General features: G+C 35.0%; 1 protein-coding gene and 1 long non-coding RNA gene across 9 annotated transcripts in view; one reads left to right on the forward strand and one right to left on the reverse strand.

Annotated features, from left to right (window-relative positions):
- Positions 1-16,838, forward strand: part of mnmip1 (manchette microtubule inner protein 1) — a 34,540-nt gene that overhangs the window by 7,061 nt on the left and 10,641 nt on the right. For 4 of the 8 annotated variants that reach the window (XM_087286215.2, XM_087286217.2, XM_087286219.2 and 1 more), the window contains 8 exon segments: positions 3,780-3,870; positions 5,545-5,594; positions 5,857-5,902; positions 6,192-6,286; positions 7,783-7,881; positions 8,302-8,353; positions 14,040-14,102; positions 14,249-14,372. In XM_087286215.2, coding sequence (XP_087142341.1) covers positions 3,780-3,870; positions 5,545-5,594; positions 5,857-5,902; positions 6,192-6,286; positions 7,783-7,881; positions 8,302-8,353; positions 14,040-14,102; positions 14,249-14,372 — 620 coding nt within the window. 8 annotated transcript variants of the gene reach the window in all.
- Positions 553-5,049, reverse strand: LOC147833401 (uncharacterized). Its single transcript, XR_015511715.1, has 3 exons — positions 4,389-5,049; positions 3,283-4,182; positions 553-1,138 (listed from the first exon to the last, which is right to left on the reverse strand). It is a non-coding gene; the product is annotated as an uncharacterized LOC147833401 (long non-coding RNA).

The raw sequence follows: 16,838 nt of genomic DNA on the forward strand, positions 1-16,838 counted from the left end.
AAGATGAAGACCCCACTCAATGTACTGCACAATTCCCCTTACTGTAAAACACTTTTTACTGACTTGTTATGCTTTCAATGATTCCAGATGGCTTTTTTAACTCTCTCTTAAGGGCATTTTTAACAAAGTGACACCAAGAAAAGTTGTAGAATTTTTATCGTATTAACACTAAATATCTTATTTAATTAATGTATTCATTTGTTTGTTGATTTTTAATTCTATATTTATTATTAAAATGTTCTTGCCATGAAAATAGCCTTGCTTGCTGACCTGGCATTAAATAAAAAATACATTACATAACATTACTGTCAGAATGCATTGACTCTTCCTATTGTTTACACTTAACCTCTTTTGTAAAATGTGTGTCATATCCAGGGCTTAATTTGCGCCGGAACCTCTGAAATCTGATCCGACACCTCATTTTACCGATTTTCCCCTACCCCACTGCCTACCTCTCCTGTCCGCTGTTCACTTTTACTTTCTTTCGCGACTCCCCAACCCTCTTCAAGGTATATTAACGGCCACCCTAGTATATTTGGTGACATTTATTTTTTGTTATTACCGTCCTTTTACACTTTTTGTTTTTTTGTATCTGCCCAATAGCCAAACATCCGCAATAGAAAATCTCCTCTCCCCCTACTCATTTCCTACTTCTCATTGTGTGTGCGAGAACTGTCAACACTCCCACAGACAATCTCAATTGCGGAGACATACAGAGACGTGCCTTTTTGGGACTTAAAAAGGCATCCATCTGGGATTTCTAAATCTCCTAAAGCCTAGTTCTCACTACAGGATTTTAAGCCTGATTTGATCCTGATTTGGAAGTTAACGAGCTCTCCAACAGATCGGGCTGTGACCGGGAAAAAATCTGTGGGTGCTCGACAGTCTTTATGGGTGAACTACTAAACAACAAATCAAAGAGACTTGCTGATGCGCTGACGACACCTCGCAGACGAAAATCCAATATCTAGCATGCTGAATATTCCAGAGCAGTCAGCCGACTTGACCCCATGTGTGATCAGATGTAGTGACGAGCTGAAGCCAATAAGAGAGTATGGCTGTTTTTCAATATGCGTTCTTCAGCGGTCTTGCGTTCTCGTGTAACGTCATCATCAGCTACCAAATTTCAGTTTCAATACTCAAGACCACAAGAACAGAGGACGCGTGAAACTTCCCGAATGTGTTCTCGGATGTGTGTGTGGATATTAAGGACACACCGATGCAGATTTGAGCTCCGATCTTGCTCTAGAAGTCCCAGAAGTCATTGCGACTGGAAATGGGGAGCACAGCATTTTATTTAGATTTATTATTAAAGTTCAGAGATATCACTTATTTACTTCAGGTAAATAAGTTTCCCTAAATGAGATGGGGAATAGAAACATTACCATGGGCATCTTAATAAAGCAATAAGCACATTAAGGGTGTTTGTTTGCTGTAATTCGTATTAAATTTTTAAATTTGTATTGTGCAACGTATATTTGTCAAATCTTTATGCATAATATATATATTGAAAAGTGGGAAAACAATAAAGCGTTATATGAATGCTGTAATGTTTCAATTGATTACCATTACAAAGCCCTAAAGGTCACATGACCATCAGGAAGACCGAAGCATCTCATTCCTCACAGGATGCGTTCTCTGTTCTCGTGGTCTCCCGAGTTCGTTCTTCCGAAGACATTTGATAAGACTGGTCTCCACAAGAACGCAAGTCGATTCTCTGCATTCTTGGAATTGAGAAACAGCCCATATCAGCGTGTGCTGAATGGCCGTGTGCTCAGGAGCTCAACAGAAACACTTGTGATTGGCCAGAATGGGCATTGATGCACTCGCTTCATTCTGCGTTAACACGGACACAAGAGTAGGCTATATTAACAGTGTAACTGAAATTCTGTAACTATTCGAATTACTATAACATACATTTTGACTGTTCTCATTTAAGAAGAAGAAGAAGTCATATTGTCACATCATGTTTACATTCAAAACTTCTATTGAGATATTAAAATTAAGCTTTGAATGTGTCATCATGTTTTCTGACACCATTACCCTAAATTATGATCTTTTTGGTAAAACAGCCTATAAATATGTAGTTAAGATACTAGAGCATGCAAAGGTCTGGGCCTGGCTTTCATTTTCACTTTCAAACAGGAGCTTTTTTGTGGCTCAGAATATGCTGTTTTGAAAGATAGATCTTAAGTAAATTTGTTTTTGTTATAAAAAAAAGTTATGTTTATGTTAGCAGGAAGTTGCTAGGCAAAAAATGCATGCATATTTAAAGTCACAGCGAAAAGTATCTGACATGCATGCAGTCATTTTAACTAATATGGTAATTAAAGGTAGAACTGCTCAGTTCTTAACTGTTTTGTAATTTAGAAAAAATACAAAGCTAGAGGAAATACACACGTCAGGACAATACAAAACGTCAGGACACAAAATCAAGTCATGTAGTGTGAACGGCACAACGATCTGCCGATGTTTAAAATCCTGTAGTGTGAACTAGGCTTTAAATATCTGGGATTCAGCTTTCGGTTTCGCTTTGTAAGCTGTCGTCATTTTTATTTTAAACCTGATTTACTTTTACTTGGCTTTACAGCTGACAGCGCGTGCACAGCCGCAGGAGAGAGAAAAGCAATGACTATGATAATGTGCAATGACTCCAATAAACTTTTCTACATACTCAGATAAACTTTTCTACATACTCCGATAAACTTTTCTATATACTCAGAGAATGAAATGACATCTAAACTGCCTGAAAAATGTTTGTACACCGTTAAGCTGCGTTCACACTAGAGTTTGAGCATTTGAAATTCTGTCGTACGGCGCTGCGAAATGAGCAGGATTAAACAAGATGATTAGACATAAAAAAACGAGCGATTGGTCCATGTTTCGAATTTCTGTACAGAGAGGTCATGTTTTGATCCTCAGTTGGTCTCACACAGTCAAGTGATGCGATTTCCCAGGTCAGAGTTCACCAAGCTTGAACTTTGCAATGCAGCGAAATGCGAAACTCACAATCGTGTGTTTCCAGTCTGAAGCAGTCTCGTGCGTAACTCATTTGCCTTATTTAAATAATCTACACTTTTTATTCTTGTAATTATTAAACTTTTTTTTTTTAGAGATTTTTATTCCATGGATGTTTTTATTCCTTTGTCATTTATTTCTCATTTGCTGTATATTTTTTTAATTTGATGATGTTGAGGTATTACATATCTTATGCAAATCTAACATGCTTTGGCAATACTGTACAAAATGTCAGTGGCAGATTTGACCTGTCAGTGGCTGCACATGGCTAATGAATTGAATAAAAGTAAAACAAATAGTAGATTTTTTTTTTCAACCCACTGAAAAAGAAACAGTGTATAATAAATAAAAATATTGGCAAAAAATGTTGTTGCATGTAATTAACCATGTGCCATGGGTAAAATGTGTGTTTCAATCTGGCTACCACTGTTTGTATTTTTTAAACCTGTGGGAAGCACTGATATAAAATAGTTATGTCAGATGAGTTGTGGTCCATTTTCTGATTTTGGGGACATATTAAAAAAAGAATAAGCAAAATAATAATAAAAAGTGATATAAACATTACATTATGGCAATTTTTCATTTATTATTTATTTCTTATTTCTTTATTTCTCTAATAAGTAAAATAATATATTGTACACAGCAAAAAATAATTTATGTAAGTGTTTTTACTGCTGGGAAATGTTTGTTTGCAAAGCAGATGCCGTCTTTACTTTTGAGTCAGCTATTGAATGAATTGATTTATTTTTTTTGTCTTGCAGATTGAAGATGGGTGGTGGATGGGAAAGAAAAATAACCAAATAGGAGCCTTTCCATCGAATTTTGTAAAGGAAATTTTTGTCCCTTCAAAAGGTGAGATTTTTATTTCCTTGACGTATTGCAGTTTGCTGCCTTTTTCATGTGTACAGGTTTGTAAGTTCAGGACTGTGATCAGTTTACAGTGTCATATAGACCTTTGCAGGCAGCGTCTTCCAGTAGGATGCTTAACACATCCATTTACAACATTTACAACTGGTAAATCTTGATCCAAAAATGGTTGTCATTACCGTCTTTAGTGGCTTACGGAGTGTTCCACAACTTTGATTTTAAAAGATGTGTGTTGAAGTCTTAATGCTTCTGTCAAATGTGGTTCAAGCACGAGCGAAAAACTTACTCCTAATTTAGCTTTTGCCATCAGATCAGATGCTGAAATACAGCGTGAGTGTTCCCGACCTGTCAGCTGTTATACTGTACTCAGAAGCTCTTCAATGCACACACACATAAAATAGATCACTGCATTGAAGAGAAAACCATATTACTGGCATGAAACTTAACAGGTGTCTAACATTAAGCCATGCAATTTCTAAAAAATAAAAGTATATTACTGATACTCTGCTGGTTGATGTGCATGTTGATTCTAATCGCAAGCTGTTTATATTTCATTTAGTCAGTTTGTATTGTGTAGTATTTATGTGTTTTTCTGTCATTTCAAAATGCCACTTTATTTTCACTTTGTGCCAGTCTTTTAAATAATGCGTGTGTGTGTGTGTGTGTGTGTGTGTGTGTGTTTCAAACATTTTGGTGAATTACATTTGTTTGGGTTGGTTCTATGTTTGAATAAAAAAAAATGTTGACTTCTGCGATGACGAGGCTACATTTAAACAGCTAAAGATGCCGTCTGATAGTAATGGTAAATGACTTGCATATGTTGTTTTTCATTCCTATTAGATCACATTGTTTAAATGATCAGTCCAGGAGGTGGCGCTGTAGTGGAGCAGTAATAGTTTAAATATGTTAAAAGCAAGTAAAATACATTAAAACTATCATTTCAAAGCTGTCCGAATGTGGCTCTTTATACGCATCAGCTGCCGACTGGAAGTTCGAAGCATCCTCCTTCTGTATACAAGTCAAGCATAATGGCTAATTTTGCGTTCTAAGAGAAAGTTCTATATCATAACATCTGATTTACTCCAAATTTTTTTTTTTAAATCTTAACTGTAAATTGACGGTTCGTTCCGCTGTGGTGACCCCTGATTAATAAAGGAACTAAGCAAAAAAAAGAAAATGAATAAATAAAGCAGTAAATCTGAGCTTCATTCAAACGCTTACTGAGTGAACTTACTGAGTGGCAAATTCGTAGTTGAATCTTGAATGTTATATACTGCTAAAGTCTTTTGTGGGCTGTTCTGTGGACAGATTCACACAATGCACTCTTTCCTCATTTACTCGTTTACTTCTAATAGAGTTTAGCAGTTACCTAGAACAAAGATTAGATGGTGAAGATGTCTTGTACCTGCAGGAAGCAATTTAATGGTTGAGTAATCACAAACAAATATAAAACCAGCAGTTCTGTATATTGTAATGCCCTGCAATGGGGTAAAACCAAAAATGTTTGGAATTTCCACAGTGAAAGTATGTATAACAATACTATTTAATAAGATCTGGTAATAGAAAAAGAAGAATAAATAAAAATGTGTCCATTTCAAACATTATGAAGAGCATTGAGTGTTTGCTACTCTTACTGATCCCTGGATTAATGTTTTGCAGATGATGCCAAAGCCAGACCTAAGCTCTCTGGATCCGTCTTCAGTAAAGAGGTATGTTATGTTACGTTATGTTATATGTTTTATGTTATATGTTGTGTTATGTTGTATGTTATATGATATGTTATGTTATATGTTATGTTATATGTTGTGTTATGTTGTATGTTATATGATATGTTATGTTATATGTTATGTTATATGTTGTGTTATGTTGTATGTTATATGATATGTTATGTTATATGTTATGTTATATGTTGTTATGTTGTTAGGTTGTATGTTATATGTTATGTTATGTCTTCTTTTTTTCCCTAAACAGGGAAAGCTACAACAGAGACCAAGTTTACGGAAAAAAACGTCAAACGGTGAGAAGTCACTCTGCACAGATGATGTTGGCTAAACAATTAAATGTTGTTTAGCTGGTTTTTGTGGTTGTTCTCTTCAACTTCAAGACAATCAAACAACATTCTAGTTCTAAACAGTACTATAGTAGTTTAATGCATGAGAAGACCTACTGTAATCTACCTATTCATTCAAGAAAAAGACAATGTGCTTTCAGATTCTTCCACCCAACCTGGCTGGGCAGACACACACTGAATTAGTTGATGCTATATTTTTTGTTAAGGGTGTTGAATACATTTGATTCCTCCACAGTGAAAGAATGCTGTCAGGTCATGTTCGACTACGCTGCTGTTGCCGAAGACGAGTTAAACCTGAAGAAGGGAGACGTCATAACAGTTATCAACAAGGTGTGTCATCAGTGACGTGCTGACTGCTTTCTGTTTATAAGGCACACAGTACATTATAAACAGAAAAAACAAAGATGATTCATCAGATCTGAGTAAGGTGCTCTCAGCTGGTTGTGACTGCAAAATAATGAAATATGATCATAATTTTTGCACAAAACAATCTGTCTGTTGCTAATGAGTACACGACAGTGGATTATCATTATCTTTACTAACCAAGAAGTAAATAAATTCTCTTAAATTGTTGAATTTACGATACTTTTAAAATAAAGTTTTAATTTTAAATTCATCTAAATTGTTTATTTCCTTGGTAACTTGCAAAAGTAAAATAATGAATTAAAATAATTACGTTTTATAAAAGTTAGAAAGTTCCTTAAAGTTAGAAAGGTGTTATAAAATGCATTGATTTATTATGTTTGAACTGTTTTCTGATATCTACATAGTACATGTGATTTAGTTAAGTACAAAAAACCTTTAGAATCATTTTATCCATTTATTAAGACCATATGAAAAGTTGGAGGTATCTCTAGAGAAGTCTTATTTTACCTTATTTGGAAGGGTTGTGAATATTAATAAACTCTGTAATGAAGTTAATAGTGTGAGTTGTTACTTAAAGCGTTACCCTGAATTTGTATATACTTTTTGTTGTCTCAAGTGCCATAAATTAAAGTATAAATTTTGCAAGTTAACGCCTGTTAAGCATTCATAGGATATGAATCCAGCATTCATAATTGGCAAATTATTATAATAGCTCTTTAGTTATCGTTTGTAATGTATGATAAATCATCACTGACTGATCTCAAACTTCTACAAATTTGATTAGACATCATACACATTCCTAAAAATCTTATTAACTTAAAGACATGAAAACAACATCATTTAAAGTTCCATTAAATGTTAGAAGGGCTTTATGTATTGCTTTGATTTATGTTTAAACTGTTCTCTCAAATCTACATAGTATATGAGACTTAGTTAAGTACAAAAAACTCTAGAATCATTTTATAAGCCGATTAGAACGTTGGAGTTATCCCTAGAAAAGTCTTATTTTACCTTATTTGGAAGGGTTGTAAATCTTAATGAGCTCTGTATTGAGCCAGTAGTTAATAGTGTGAGTTGTTAATCAAACTAAAGTGTTAACCCAAATTTGTATATACTGTTTTGTGTGTCAAATATATAGTTTGCTCGTTAATGTCTTTTAAGCATTTATAGGATATAAATTCAAAATTCATAATTGTCAAATTAATGTAATAGCTCTTTAGTTATGGTTTGTAACGAATGATAAGTCATCACTGACTAATCTCAAACACTTACAAATTTGATTAGAAATCATACACATTCCTAAAAATATTATTAACTTAAAGACATGGAAACTACATCATGAAAGTTCCATAAAATAGTTAAGAAAGTTGTTATATAATGCATTGATTGATTATGTTTAAACTGTACATAGTATGTGACTTGGGTAAGTACAAAACTTTTAGTTTTTCTTCTCTCTGCAGTCCACTGAGGATGATGGCTGGTGGGAGGGGGAAGTGAACGGACGCAGGGGCTTTTTTCCTGATAACTTCGTCATGCTGATCCCAGCGGAGACTCTTCAAGTGAGTGTGGGACAGAGAAATGTTCCCATGATTAGCCCATTTTTGTGCTCTTAGAGAATGGGAGTCTCCCTTTTGTCAACATTGCTTTTTTAGTAAAACACACTGGCTCAGAAAGCAATTATAGGCCAAGGAAATTCATGCTAGTTTACAAATAGTTTTAAGATGGAGAGACTGCAGGTCTTAAATCTGTTTTTAACGCCTTGGTCCAATCTGTGAGGATAAAACACAGTTAACTTTAATATATGACAGTTTTTTTCTTCCTGTTACTTGTGCTTATTAAAAGAAATTGACTCAGAGGTTTCCTTTAGAGGAGAGGAACACTAAAAACGGTCACTTGATTCCTCCTGCATGGAAAGACTGCGAGCTTTATCTTTCTCAGAAGGACTAATCTGTATTTTGTTGATCATTTTTGTGAATCAGACTGGGAATGCGGGCCAAGCACCGGTGAGAAGTGGCTCAAAGAAAGATTCAGGTAAGACATACTGTACCTGTCATAGCGGCAGGGCCAGTTAGACTAGTTTGTTTCTTGTGCTGATACCAAACATAACTGGTAATGCTGCTACAAAAATAGCATTTTAAGGTTTAAGGGGGTGTGGAAGCTGCTTTTATAAGGTGTAAGACGTGGCATGTGTCATTTTTGAAGAACTTGTTACTGTCAGTTTTAAAAGATTGAATCCAGCATTGAGTGTCTCATAATTTTTTTGACATTTAATTTGATCTTTTATTGTATGTGAAAATCTTCTTTATATCATCAGTAATTTACAATTGTAAATGTTACGCTTGAGAACCCAATCTGATCATATAAAATCTGAATTTGGTCACGCTTTATTTTAATGTAGAATTCACACTATTAACTATTACTAAGACTATTAGCTTAATAAACTACTAACTAACTGACTGTTAATAGTTAGTAAAGTTGTTGTTGGGTTTAGATATTGTGTAGGATTAAGGATGTAGAATAAGATCATACTTTTATAAGTGCTAATAAACAGTTAAGGTCTTATTAATGGTCAGGTAATCAGTCAGTAGTTAATAGTGTGAGTTGTTACTTAAACTAAAGTGTTACCCTTAATTTGTTGATAATTTTTGTTGTGCCATAAATGTAGTATATATTTTGCTAGTTAATGCCTGTTAAGCATTCAACGGATATAAATTCACCATTCATAATTGGCTAATTAATATAATAGTTTTTTTTTTTGTTGTGGATTGTAATGAATGATCAATCATCACTGACTAATCTTAAACAGTTAAAAATTTGATTATAAATCATACACAATCATAACAATACTATTAACTTGTAGACTGAAAACAACATCCAAAGATAAAGAAAAGTGAACAACAATAGAGGAAGTCCAGTTTTTACACTTTTACACTGATTTTTTGTTACTTTAGATCAATTTTCTTGTTATCCAATCTCCAAACTGCTTCTACTCTGAGTATAATAATAATAATAATCCTCATTATCATATTTCTCGACTTTTATGAACAGCCCTTATTGTAATTGCAGTACAAATGCTTACAGGACACTTTACTAGGTACACCTGTCCTACTGCTCATTAATTAAAATTTCTAATCACCCAATCACATTGCAGCAACTCAAAGCATTTAGACATGTAGACACAGTTAAGACGATCTGCTGCAGTTCAAACCGAGCATTAGAATGTGGAAGAAAGGTGATTTAAGTGACTTTGAACGTGGCATGATTGTTGTTGCCACACGGGCTGGTCTGAATATTTCAGAAACTGCTGATCTACTGGGTTTTTTATGCACAACCATCTCTAGGGTTTACAGAGAGTGATCCGAAAAAGAGAAAATATCCAGTGAGCGGCAGTTTTGTGAGTGCAAATGCATTGTTGATGTTAGAGGAGAATGGCCAGACTGGTTTAAGCTAAAAGATAGGCAACAGTAACTCAAATAACCACTCGTTACAACCGAGGTATACAGAAGGGCATCTCTGAACACACAACAAGTCAAACCTTGAAGCAGATGGGCTACAGCAGCAGAAGACCACACTGGGTGCCATTCCTGCCAGCTAAGAACAGGAAACTGAGGCTACAATTCACACAGGCTCACCAAAATTGGACAATAGAAGATTGGAAAAACGTTGCCTGAGTCTCGATTTCTGCCACAACATTCAGATGGTAGGGTCAGAATTTGGCGTCAGCAACATGAAAGCATGAATCCATTCTGCCTTGTTTCAATGGTTCAGGCTGGTGGTGGTGATATGATGTTGTGGGAAATATTTTCTTGGCACACTTTAGGCCTATTAGTACCAATTGAGCATTATGTCAAAGCCACAGCCTACCGGAGTATTGTTGCTGACCATGTCCATCCCTTTATGACCACAGTGTGCCCATCTTTTGATGGCTACTTCCAGCAGGATAACGCACCATCTCATAAAGCACAAGTCATCTCAGACTTGTTTCTTGGACATGACAATGAGTTTTCTGTAGTCAGATGGCCTCCACAGTAACCAGATCTCAATCTAATAGTGCACCTTTGGGATGTGGTGGAATGGGAGATTCGAATCATGGATGTGCAGCCGACAAATCTTCATCAACTACGTGATGCTATCATGTCAATATGGAGCAAATTGTCTGAGGTATATTTCTAGTACTTTGTTGAATCCATGCCACAAAGGATGAAGGCAGATCTGAAGGCAAAAGGGGGTCCAACTTAGTACTGGTAAAATGTACCTAATAAAGTGGCCGGTGAGTGTATATGTATACATTCATTCATTCATTCATTTTCTTGTCGGCTCAGTCCCTTTATTAATCTGGGGTCGCCACAGCGGAATGAACCGCCAACTTATCCAGCTTGTTTTTTTACGCAGTTGATGCCCTTCCAGCCGCAACCCATCTCTGGGAACATCCACACACACATTTACACACACACTCATACACTTTGGACAATTTCGCCTACCCAATTCACCTGTACCCGGAGGAGAACATGCAAACTCCACACAAAAACGCCAACTGAGCCGAGGCTCGAACCAGCGACCTTCTTGCTGTGAGGCGACAGCACTACCTACTGCGCCACTGCTTCGCCCTGTATATGTATATAACTTTCTTGAATTCAGCTTGACTTTTCTGAATCTTTATAGGCTTATGTTTAGTATGGTACACACACAAAAAACGAAACTACAAACCATAAAATGTAGATTCTGCACCTGTTATTGACAGATCTCATTTGTAGGACAGGAAGTCAGTGTTTTTTCCGCATGTCATGTTTTGTTTCTCAGTGAACTATTAAACTCTGCCTTTTCCCCTCAGGTAAATTGTGTGTGCTTTGTTGCAGAGTTATCACTGACAGTACTAAGATGATGTTATAATCCTAGAAATGTAGTGTTTTTGTCAAAGTTTGAAATCTGACTTCACACACGTAACATTCATTACCGCAAACCGCTCTGAGAAACACACTTATGCAGCTGTGTGGGGTTGTGAGAGGAAGTCGTAGGCCATGAGGAGATCATGTGAGCAAGAGTCTAGAGGAAGACGAGGCCAGCAACCTATGAGCTCTCTTTATATACGCCTTCATTTCTTTATGAATTCAGGCTTGTGATGTTGGAAAACTAACAAAGCTCACAGGGTACAGTATGTGTTTATTCCTCAGTGTTTGCGTTCTGAGTTTAGCGTTCTCCAGATATGGTTAGTTAATTTTGTTTATGTGTTGTCTTAAATCTTTATGCTATAAGAAAAGTCACAGGGTTTTTAGAAGACTTGCTTTTAAAAGAAAATACAATTGTCATGGTGTGGAAAAGAAGTTCTATATTAAAGAAGATGTTTATGCAGAATAATGGCATGTGATGTTTATGGTTTAGACAAAATCTGTGCGTGCATTTGAATTTTTATTATACATAGTTTTTGCCTGCGAAAGAGTAATTCTGGATGAGAACAGAGATTTTGTCTTTTTTTTTCAAGGATGTGGTTTAATGACTCACTGCTTGAAACCATTCTGGTTTATTAAGGGAACCCATGAGGATTTGTGTTTGTGTTTGTGTATGTGTATGTGTCTTTTGGTTTTGGTAGGCAGACATTTTTGTAAGGACATGACCTACAAGAGTACAGTATGTATAGGGGTATTACTTAATTATAACAACATTGAGGTGGTCTATGAGGACATGCCTTGTGTTCTTGTAGTTCAAAACACTTACAAATCATAAAAAACATTTGTCATAGGCTTCTTGTGAGGGTTGGTTTTAGGGGTAGAGGTAGGGAAAGGGAAAGTCGTGACATGTGGCCAAGTATAGTGAACCATTTAACCCATCCAAGTCCACACACTCATAGCAGTGAACACACAGCCAGAGCAGTTCTTTTGCTCATGTGTCAAGGAAAGTTGATGTTCCCATGCCACTGAGACCTCCATGTTCTCCCAACATTGATGTGAAAGTGTTTCAAAGCATTTTGTGTTTTTAAAAAGAAAACCATGAAAGAGTATTCATCAGTCACGACAGAGTTTGTTCTGTGATGTTTGGAGAAGGAATAGCAGTTCTGGCAGCTAGATGTCCACATGCGTGTGGCATGCTATTAAAAGTGCTTTATTGAAACCTACCCAATGCACAAAGCCTTGTTCGAGATGATCATTTAAAGGTGCTATATGTAAGTTTTTGACTCTTCTAAAACATAAAAATACCGTAATATTTTTGCAAAAATTTAAGAAACATGCTAAGTGGACATTCTTGTTTATCTGAAAAACAGTGCTAAAGTCAGTTATTCTGCTTTAAAAATGTCCGTTACCTGCCAGAATGCTGTTTTTGTTTTGTTTTCTTTAAAGTCACCCAATGCCACTTTAGCCAATTATATTGCAGCACCTCCCATTACCTTGTTGGAAAACTGCATATTTCATTCATTCATTCAGAAAGGCTCTCTCTTGTAACCGCATGTCCTAAAACCACACTCCGTAATGAGATTTGCAGTGATAAGCAATTTGGCTGTTTGCACCAGACGAAACATGACCGAAATTTAAATACAGCCATTCAGAAGGACAAAATATGCACTCACTCATGAATGGCAAGGTTTATAATCTAATTAATACATATTAAACCTCTTTAACATGAGTAAATGTAGATGCTGAATCATGTGCTGGTTTTGAATCACGGTTCTGAAGTTTAATTTCAATCGGTTTATTTCATTTTCAAGATCTGAGGTGAACTATCTGCTGCTGCTCCTTTCAGTAAATGGCAATAAATGTCATGTAAAATGGCATTCAAACTCATTGTTAGCATTTAACACTGAATAAAGCACATGAGATGTACCTGAGGTGAACATGTTAGGAAGTTTTCTGTTGTTCAGCTGCAAGAAATAGAGGTTGTTTCTAATATATCAATTTGAGGTGTTGGTTAGAACAAAAACTCATTTTAATATGGAAAATATTCCTTCTATCACATGCCGTTGCTTTTATATAGAACACGATTTAAATCAGCCTTTTTGGTCCTCAATCTTTGTTTTGATTCAAGAATGCGATACCTAGTTTAACCACTGCATGTCAAACTTACATATTGCACCTTTAATAAATGAATCTAATATTCCTGTATTATATGCCTTTTAGTATTACACCTGCACAAGTGCTTTTCTTTTTTATTTGAGGGAATAGCAACTTTAATAATTAAATCTTTTGATTCAGATTTTTTCATTGAAACCAAACTTTGCCTATATATTTTAATATAATAAATAAAAGATAGAGGAAAAGGCTTGATGGGTGACCATTTGACAATTATGACATTAAGATGCAAAAAGTAACAGTAACTTTTCAGTAAAATTTTTATATTTTTTCGATAAATTTTACAGCTCTTGTTTACGAATTCGGTGTAGGTGTACTGTATGAATTTCACAAATGATCACACAAACAACAAGTAATGCATTACGTCAAACATGGCATTCTGAAGTACAAATTCTGAAATAGTCTTTAAAAACATACAAATAAAAATCTATGAAACTTTCATAATTGAGCGAAAAAACCTCATCAAACAAACAAAAAAAAAATTAACAGTTTTATCATCTTAACATTTTTATTCCTATTTAGCTTGAGAAAATTATTTAAAAATGTAAGTCATCATTACCATTAGAGAAAAACAAACAATTATATCAATGATGGGGAAAAATTCATCAACACATGAAGCTAATAGACTAATTAATCGTATATATCTTTTTATATCTCAGAAAACCAGATGCCAGTGATGGACCAGAACAGCTCTGATACGAAACCAAAGACGGAGACTAAAAGTAATAATTCCGAACGCACAAATAAACAACATTTTTGCCTTAATTGCCTTAAATAAATGTTTGTTTATTTGTTTACATTACATGTCTGTGGAAATTCATCCAGTATGTTGGTTTCTATCTTTTGTCTTTATCTGCTCTTCGCACAGTTGACAAACCAGACAATAAAGACTTCCGAAGTGACCCACCTGGTAAAATCAAGTTGCCTGGTCTGCACAAACCACCCGTTCCACCTCCACCAGTGAAGGACAAGGCCATAAAGAAGGATCCAAAGTAAGGAAGGACATTACAATTAACACCAAATATATAAGAAGAAGAGTTCCACGCTTCTTCAAATGTACTTGAATCTTAGACACATAAATTCATGTAAACAACTTAAAAACAAACTTAGTTTCTTCTAAGTGTTAGAAGTTTATGGTGTTATTTCAACAATTCGTCACCTTAGAATTATAAGGTTCTATCTGACATTTTTGTTACAATTCAGTTATTGACATATTCTTATTAAATGACAACTTATTTACATTATGAAATGTTCTAAGTTGTTTACATTTTAAGACTTTTTATTTAAGAAAACAAATGCTACACACATACTGTTTGCTTTATGGAATGCAAAAACTTTAAAGCTCAATATCTCAAAATCATTCAGAACGCAGCTAGAACCTTGTAATTCCAAGGTGATAAATTGAACTGTGCTGCTTTCAAAACACTGAACAAAAAAACTAAGACATTCTTAATTAAAATCTTGTACAAGAGTTGGGACAAATTATTCACATTTTAGCAATTTTTGATAAACTGCAACTGAATATTATTAATATTACCAATACTGAATTTAACAAATTGTTTTCAAGTTTTCTGAACATGATGTATAAAATTTTATATATATATATATATATATATATATATATATATATATATATATATATATATATATATATATATATATATATATATATATATGTACAACTAGGTTACTGGCGCCGACTTTACTCTGATATTTTCATGTAAATATTGGGCCCTATCATACTCCCAGCGCAGTGGGGCGCAAGACGAGGCGCAGTAGTCTTTTGGAAGTTTCAGCTTGGCGCAAGAGTCGTTTTGAGGCGTTGCGCTACGCTGTTTAAATAGCAAATGCATTAGCGCTCATTTGTGAGCCCATAGGCGTTCTGGTCTAAAAAGGAAGGCGTTCTGAGGCGGACCGCTGGCGCGTCGCTATTTTAAGAAACTATAATAGATTTTTCATTAGACCAAAACTAACCCGGTCTAAACTCCGGCGCAGACTTGTGCCTCGCTTACGCACTGCTTAATACGCACAAGAGAGCAATAGGCAAATATCTTTACATATGAAAAAATTTAAATATTAAGGATATATTTGGATATAATAAGAATAGATATAGGATATAAATATAAAGGATTAAAATAGTACAAAACATTATTTTCTAGCCTATATAAATATGAAAAATCACTGCTTTTATGCTTCTTCATCTCGGGAGGCTTTTTCAGTTCATTCATAACAATTTGCTTTTGTATAATGTTATTATTAATAGCAGTATTATTTATTATATCCATATTTATATTTGTTTTATTAAAAACAAGCTTAGATTTGCCCACCTGTCAGGTTTAAGACCATATGGGGCATGGCAGGTGTGTTTGGAAATAACTCAGTATTTTGACCACACTTGGTCATTATTGTTCATTTATTCGTTTGCTAAAAATTAGAACTGAATTTAGAAATAGTTTTGAAACAAATATTTGCGCTTAACAAACTAAATTAATTATTTATAGGCTAATTGATGTTTGTGCATAAAGGTTTCCCTATCCAAGAGCGAAAGTGAAAGTAGATAATTTATCTCTCATTCTCACGCAGTAGATGCTCTGTTTAACAGTTTTCTGTTAAAAAAAAACTGTCAACTGTTAACTGTTTGCTTGTGAAATGCTAATTTTTTCTACTTAGACTTACTTTGCGTCCTGTAAATAGCGAATGCGCTCTTGGCGCGACGCAGCTGGGTCTTAAAGGGAATGGGAGATGAGACTCTAATTGGTTTATTCTCAAAACACACCTATAACTCATTAAGAAAATAAACTCAACCCTTTTAGCCCATGCGCCTTGGTGCAAAGCGCATTTTCCCGTCCGTAAATTAGCAAAAATGCGTTCTGACATGCCCTGAAAGCGTTTGCGCCCTGCGTTTTGCGCTCAGCGCATGGACCATCAAAATAGAGCCCATTATGTCTAAGTAAAATGTTAGGGATGGGGTGTGAAGTACAAAGGTGCTTGATTTAAAATTATTGGTCATTTAAAAAGTCTTTGAATCTGGTGTCTGTGAAAGAGTGGGAACCCTGGAAATCTGAAACAAAAGTTTCAGTAGCTAGTCAGTATTCAGTTTCCATCAGTTATTTCAGCTCAGGGGATGATTCCCCATAGTTAAGCAGTCATTTTGTATTGTGTGTTATTCTAAAGGGCCTGTGAATTTTCAGTCTTGTAAAGAGAGATGGAAATTTTATGAGTTGCTGAGGGACTAAACAAACTCAAACTGCCTGTTTCCTGTTTTTCTGAGTAAGCATATAAAAAGAAAAACAGAGACTGACACATCCTCAGGCAAGCGCACAGAATGAACTGTCATTTTTGCTTAAATGAATGCACAAACTACATTACAGTCAATTAAAATTTAATCTGCATTTTTCATCACAACAATTAGCTTAGTAAAAGCACTTTAAGGCACATTAGACTTTTTTCACATACTG

This window comes from Danio rerio, chromosome 16 (assembly GCF_052040795.2).
Source record: "Danio rerio strain M-AB ecotype USA chromosome 16, GRCz13ab, whole genome shotgun sequence".
Classification (NCBI taxonomy): Eukaryota; Metazoa; Chordata; class Actinopteri; order Cypriniformes; family Danionidae; genus Danio; species Danio rerio.